The sequence below is a fragment of the Gossypium hirsutum genome, unplaced genomic scaffold (assembly GCF_007990345.1).
Source record: "Gossypium hirsutum isolate 1008001.06 unplaced genomic scaffold, Gossypium_hirsutum_v2.1 scaffold_29, whole genome shotgun sequence".
Taxonomy (NCBI): Eukaryota; Viridiplantae; Streptophyta; class Magnoliopsida; order Malvales; family Malvaceae; genus Gossypium; species Gossypium hirsutum.
This window is the reverse complement of record NW_024402773.1, coordinates 222,501-230,000: the sequence shown is the minus strand read 5'-3', so window position 1 is coordinate 230,000 and position 7,500 is coordinate 222,501. Positions and strand designations below refer to the sequence as shown.

Genomic DNA, 7,500 nt, shown 5'->3' with positions numbered 1-7,500 from the left:
CACCTCGAGCTCGAGGGGGGGCACGTCGGGGGGCAGCGGATCTCTACCCCTTAAAAAGCTAAAAAAACTTCGTCAATCTGCTACCAGGAAACATTCGTATGTCTGAAACGGGGACACTTTTCTTTAGCCCACACATCCGAGGCACCAGGGTGCCCCTACTGCTCGAGGCATCCGCACATCCAACGTCCTAGGTTGCCTATGGTGTCCGAGGCTCCCGCACATCCAAGCACCAATGTGCCAATGCTGCTCGAGGCTCCCGTACATCCGAGGCAGCAAGGTGCCGATGGTGTCCGAGGCTCCCGCATGACCAAGGGCCTAGGTTACCGATGGTGCCCGAGGCTCCCACACGACCAAGGGCCTAGGTTGCCGATGGTGTCCGAGGCTCCAGTAAATCCAAGCACGAAGGTGCCGATGGTGCCCGAGGCTCCCGCACGACCAGGGGCCTAGGTTGCCGATGGAGCCCGAGGCTCCCGCACGACCAGGGGCCTAGGTGCCGATGGTGCCCGAGGCTGTCGCACGACCAGGGGCCTAGGCTGCCGATGGTGCCTGAGGATCCCGCACGACCAGGGGCTTAGGTTGCCGATGGTGCCCGACGCTCCCGCACAACCAGGGGCCTAGGTTACCGATGGTGCCCGAGGCTCCCGTACGACCAGGGGCCTTGGTTGCCGATGGTGCCGAGGCTCTCGCACGACCAAGGGCCTAAGTTGCCGATGGTGCCGAGACTCCCGCACGACCAAGTGCCTAGGTTGCCAATGGTGTCCGAGGCTTCCGCACATCCAAGGGCCTAGGTTGTCGATGGTGTCCGAGGCTCCCGTACAACCAAGTGCCAAGGTGCCGATGGTGTCCGAGGCTCCCGTACGACCAAGGGCCTAGGTTGCCGATGGTGTCCGAGGCTCCCGCACGACCAAGGGCCTAGGTTGCGGATGGTGCCGAGGCTCTCGTACGACTAAGGGTCTAGGTTACCGATGGTGCCCGAGGCTCCCGTACGACCAAGGGCCTAGGTTGCCGATGGTGCCCGAGGCTCCCGTACGACCAAGATCCTAGGTTGCCAATGGTGCCGAGGCTCTCGCACATCCTTGTACCATGGTGCCGGTGGTGCCCAAGGCTCCCCCACATCCGAGCACTAAGGCGCTGATGGTCACCGAGGCTCCTGCACAACCAAGAGTCTAGTTTGCTGATGGTGTCCGAGGGTCCGAGGCTCCCGCAACATCCAAGGTACCAAGGTTTAGATGCTCGCGAGGCTCTCGCACCACTGACGTCCTAGGTTGCCGATGGCGTCCAAGGCTCCAGCACGTCCAAGCAGCAATGTGCCGATGCTCCGGGACCATCGACATCCTAGGTTACCAATGGTGCCTGATGCTCCGGCGCGCCCAAGGGCCCAAGGTGCCGGAGGCTCTTGTTCCGAAAGGGGAGGGACCGGGATGATTCAAAAGGGGAGGGACCTGGGGGAGGGACTGGGACGACTCGTAGCATCGTTTTCTATATTCCGGGATGGCTTATCGGAGCATCGTCGAGAAAGCTCGCCGGAGCACCGCCGGAATGGATCGCCGGAGCACCGCCGGGAACCTAACCGGCGATGGGGGCACCGACGTCTGGGCATGAGATGGGCGTGGGCAGTGCCCTGGACAACCCCTGTTCGCTCAATATCACCTCCCCCCTAAAGAGCTAAAAAAACTTGGTCAATATGCTACCAGGCGACATTCTTTTTGTTTTGATAAAAACAACCCAAGGGTCAATTTTAATTAATAGCATCACTTAAAACTAATTCATGGATCTCTTTGGGATAGTCCACGCTAAAATCCATGATACAACAATTATTATCCTTAACCAGCTTACACAACCGGTCCGCTACTTTATTACAGCATCTAGGAGCCCAAACAAAATTGAAAAAAGAAAAATTACAAAGACTAAAAAGCCGTAAACAATAGCCCAACGTAGTCAAATCAGTGCTTTTTTTGTTGAAACGATTAACCAAATTCGCACAATCAGATTCCACTACAAGCTTGTCCCATCCGTTGGTCCTAGCGAAATTAATGCTTTCATCCAGTGCCTGCATCTCAGCCCATTCAATTTTCAATTCTTTATTAACTCTCCCCATTCTTCCTCCGAGAACGAAACCATCAGCGTCCCTGGCCACCAAACCAAAACACATATACTTGCCAACAACAGTAGCGTCGAAGTTAATTTTGACCGTACCCGGACTCGGCTTCGTCCATACTTTATCCAACCTCAGTCTCGGCAACATAGGGGCCGCCACTAAGTCAAAAATACGAAAATCGTGGCTTAAAGACGCTGCTCTCTCCCAGGTAACTTTGGCCTCGTCCTCCACTCCCCGAAATATCAAATTATTCCTGCTGTTCCAAATGTTCCAAAGAACAGTAACAAGGTCAGACATAGCAGTCTTATCCAGAACGTGGGCCGCCGCTTCAAGCCAGTCGATACACCTAGAAAATTTACCCACAAGGAGATTGTTGTTCAGGCCCCCGTATACCAGCACCTCCCTAGCCTTTGGGCAGTCCTTCAGCGCATGAATGAGAGTTTCCTTCTCAATACCAAATCTCGGGCACAATTTGTTGAAGTCATTGCGGATGCTAGCAATTTTGTCGAACGTGGGAAGGATCTCGTGGCCCAGTCTCCAGTAAAAGATACGAATTTTTGGGAGCGTGTTGAGCTTCTAAATGAACTTCCAGAAGAATCTATGTGGACCGTATCCAACCTGCTTGAGGATCAGCCAGGAGTAAGCCGATTTGGAGGAGAATAAACCATTGGGGTTGTGGAACCACATGCACTGGTCATCAAAGTTATTATGAATAATGGGCACATTACAAATCTGGTCCCTCAAACTCTCACCATAGAGCTCCACGATCCTCTTTTCATTCCACCCATCCTTACTATCATTCAGCAGCTCACACACCTTAGTCTCAAGGACCAGCCTTCTCTCAATACGAATGGACGAACCCGATAGCCCTTCAAAACCCCAATTGTCAATCCAAATATTAATATTTCTCTCGTTTCCAACATTCCAGCCGAAGCCCTCATGCAGCACCCTAGCTGCTGTGGCGATACTTTGCCACGTCAAAGACGGTTTATCCACCCTTTTCGGGTGAAGAACATCCCCTCCTGGAAAGTATTTTGAACTCAAAACCTTGTAGCATAGTGTGTCCTTACAATGAATGAGACGCCAAACTTGTCTGCCCAAAAGGGCCACATTGAAAAGCCGAAGATCCCTAAACCTGATACCTTCTATACCCTTGGGATGGCACATACGCTCCCAAGCTAACATGTTCCAGCCACTGTTCTGTTCACTGCCCCCCACCAAAAGCGACGCATCATAGCTTGAAGCTCCTCCAGCACCCCTTTAGGGGCCAAGAAGACAGAGAAGGCATATGTAGGGATTGATTGGAGAACCGACTTAACAAAAATCTCCTTTCCACCATTAGAGAGCAAGTGTTTCGACCAACTGTTAATCCTATTTGCAGTACGGTCCAGGATGTCTTTGAAAGCCCCAGACTTCTTTTTACCGACTGGTATAGGAAGCCCCAGATAACCATCCAACTTTACGACCACCCTCATCTTGAGCAGGCTACTCGTATTCATCCTCTGGGCTAAGGGCGTATTTGGACTGAAACACACCATTGACTTTTTTAAATTAATGCTTTGGCCCGACATCTTCTCGAACATATTCAGGATCTGTAAAAAAGTCTCCACCTCACTACGATTGTTCCTAACAAACAAGAGTGCATCGTCAGCGAAGAATAAATGGTTAATTCGAGGGCCATCCTTATTCGTACGGATGCCCTTAAGCTTATTAGTACTCTGTGCATTAATTAACAAACGAGAAAAAGCATCCATGCAGAAAAGAAAAAGATAAGGAGATAACGGATCCCCTTGACGGATCCCCCTTTCCGGGACAATAACATCAGTGAGGCTCATGTTGCACTTCACTCTGTATCGAACCGTGCGCACACAACACATAACCTTGCTTTAGCATCACTTTTTCTAAGAACACCCACTCCACCCGATCATAAGCCTTGCTCACGTCTAGCTTAATCACACATCCTTTGTTTGGTCCGTTTTTAGAGCTGCAGAGGTAGTGCACAAGTTCATGGGTGATCAGCACGTTATCATGGATCATCCTGCCAGGTACAAAGGCACTCTGATTATGGCTAATACAGTAGGGAAGGATCTCTTTAAGCCTATTAGCCAGGACTTTCGAAATGATCTTATAAATGACCCTGCAAAGGCTTATAGGACGAAAGTTAGCCATAATACACGGATCTTTTATCTTAGGAATCAATATAAGCAAAGTTTCATTAATACAGTTAACATTTTTTCTCCCCTTAAGAGTATCATGGCACAACTTTAATACATCTTGACCCACTGTCTGCCAATGATCTTTGAAGAAACTTCCCAAGATCCCATCAATCCCAGGGGCCTTCCGAGGATCCATCTGATTGAAAGCCCTCAAAATTTCCTCATCAGTGAACTCCCTACTCAACCTACTATTCATATCGTCAGTAACACAAGCAGGGATAAAAGAAAGATCAAGAATATCATTAGGGTTAATAGTGGATTTAAAGAGGTCGTGAAAGTAGTTCTACGCGATAGCACATATTTCAGTATCCTCATCATGCCATATGCCATACACGTCTTGCAGCTTATCAATATTATTCTTCTTCCGACGGCCTGACGCTCTCACATGGAAATAACGAGTGTTCCTATCACCCTCCCTAAGCCACTTAGTGCGAGCATGTACGGCCCAGTACCTCTCCTCCACTTCATACAAATACCCCAACTTCCTATGAGCTGATTTGAGCAATCCATTCGTATTCTCACGATTAGGCCCATCCATGATATCACTAATAGTTTTCTCCAGAACGCTAATTTTCTTTTTCATCCTTTTATAGCGCTGATGTTGCCACGGACCCAGCTTCTTACGAACCAGCTCCAGCTTATCCAGAAGGTGACTCTCACTTTTAGACCAGACACTGGTTATAATATCACGGGCGTCCGCCTCCTTATTCCAACAGGCCTCGTACCTGAACCACGTCCTTGGGTTAATGTTGTTATCCCTAGGCTTACTACCCAAAGTGTCCATAATGATCGCCTCATGGTCAGACTTGGATTGACGCACAATCTTAGTAGTAAGAAAAGGCATGTTACCAACAAGATTCTCAGATATAAGGAATCTATCCAATCTCTCCTTAACTAAGTCAGGACCCTCCCTATTATTGGTCCACGTAAACCAACCATTGTTAGTCTTAACGTCAACCAGCTCCATCTCCTCAATCAACTTACAAAAATCCTCCATAGAGCTACGCGGCTTCCTCCGTCCCCCTTCATTCTCAGCATTATTCAGAATGGCATTAAAATCTCCCGCCACGATCCAACCCTCATTAACCGTTCCCTTCACCCTCCTGAGCATATCCCACGAAAGGTTCCTGTTATTCGGATCAGCTTGGCCATAAAATCCAGTGAACCGCAGTCGCATCCCATCATCCAAACAGACTAAGGAATCAATGTGGTATTTAGAGTAGTTTTGGATCATCACCTTCATCCCTTCCCTCCACAAAAGTGCCAAGCCACCACTCTTCCCTTCCGCACTCACTGCAAGACATCCTTCCATCCTACACAGCGTACGAATGCGAGAAAAATTGTTAGACTTAACTTTTGTTTCACATAAAAAAATACTATCCGGGTTGTTAGCAACAAGGAGTTGCTTCAATTCGCGAACTGTCGCAGGGTTCCCAATCCCACGACAGTTCCAGCACAGGGTTTTCATTGCTCTTGGCGGGGCTGATCGCCAGCCGCCGCCTTCATCGGTGAAACATTCTCCAATAATCTTCTCCGCACAGCTTTGGATGGATTTTCGTCAGTGCAGTCGCCACTCAGCCCCCTAAATCTCTTCCTCTTATTTTTAAAACGTCCCATACTATCCCTTGAGATTTTATGGCTCCTTCTGTCCACAGGGGAAGTAGACATCGATCCTTCCTCCAGGCCTTTATCACCCGCATTTTCATCAAATTGCCCGCCTCTGTTCCTCATGTCTGATCTACTCTCCTCCCTGTCCACACTCAATATGGTCTTTGGTTCCATTATTTTGACCCCGTTACGTCTTATACCCCTACCCAGGGTTGGTACTGCGACGGGTACCCTCAACCAGCTGCCGAATTGAAAGTTTGCCTCATTAGAAACAGGGCCTGGCAATTTGTTTTTACAATTTTTAACAGTATGTCCGATTATCCCACAAAGGTAGCAAAAATCTGGGAGTCTTTCATACTTCAGCATACAAGTTATAACCCTTTCATCTCTATCTACCAACTTCACGATTCTCCGTAAGGGTTTTAGGATATTAACCATGATTTTTAACATCATAAACTCAGTCCAGCCGCCATTTCTATCCTTCCAGTCAATCGCCACCACTTTACCGATAGTTGTTCCTACATCCAAAGCAGTAGAGCGATCCATAAGTTCCAGGGGAATGTTGTAAATCCTTAGCCAAAAGGGGGACATGTTGAACTCATAAGAGGTAATGGCTTGACCCTTTACAAACGGCAGCATTGAGAACAAGCAGTTGTCGAACAGCCAGGGTGTAAGATTAAGAATTCTACTTCGATCTTCCACACACCCAAACTTAACTATTATGACCTCGTCATTCAATGCTACAAAATTCACGTCTTCTTTAGTAAACCAAAGGGATCGAAAAAATCTGTACATAGCCTCCCGATTGGGTTTCATCTCCGCCATAAATTTTCCCACAGCCCAAGACTCAAACCCTTGTAGGTTGTTGCCAGCATTGGTGCTTACCACCTGGATAGATTCCTCGTCTGAAAATTTTAATCGCTCTAAGAGCCCATTGATATCTTTCAACATCAGGTCCTCGTCGTAGGACGATCTCTCCTCCATCATTCCCCCCACAACAACCACTGGAGAAGCAAAAAAGAAGTAGAAGATAACCCCGTTGCACCGAACAAAGACCAGGAAACCCTAGCAATCGTAAAAGAAAATAGAAACCCAAGACCGAACCGTGAAACCGAGATTCAAAAAAAGAAGAAGAGACGCAGGTCAGGAAAACCTAAGAAACAAAACACTAGAGGAGATACAAAATCAAAGATAATCGAAGACAAAGAAAACGCAAAAGAAACAAACCCAGAAGCAGAAAACCCCAGCAAGTTAGAAAGCAGATGTTAAGATGAAAAAACCACCCCTCCCACCAAAGTACAGAAACGCAAAAACAAACGTAGAATCAGAGGTGAAAGATCAGCGCAAACGGAATAACTTAAAGTAGGAAAGAGGGCGCATAAGCCGGTTATGCAAGAAACCATGCACTCCGGACGTAAAGATAGAGATAAATTCGTCTTTCATACAGAAACATAACAAAAGCAAAGAAAAGTCAAAAAAAGTTAAAGACTTTGATTTCCTAGGTCCCACTCCAAGCTCCAGTGCACAAAAACCGGGAACAAAGCACCAAGATAACCTACAAGAAACACCAAGAAAGCG

General features: G+C 48.0%; 1 protein-coding gene across 1 annotated transcript; it reads right to left on the bottom strand.

Annotated features, from left to right (window-relative positions):
- Positions 1–5,778: 5,778 nt before the first annotated feature.
- On the bottom strand, positions 5,779–6,906 carry LOC107889928 (uncharacterized). The gene has a single exon (XM_016814463.1). The coding sequence runs from the start codon at positions 6,904–6,906 to the stop codon at positions 5,779–5,781; it is 1,128 nt and encodes a 375-aa protein (XP_016669952.1).
- Between the last annotated feature and the right edge of the window lie 594 nt (positions 6,907–7,500).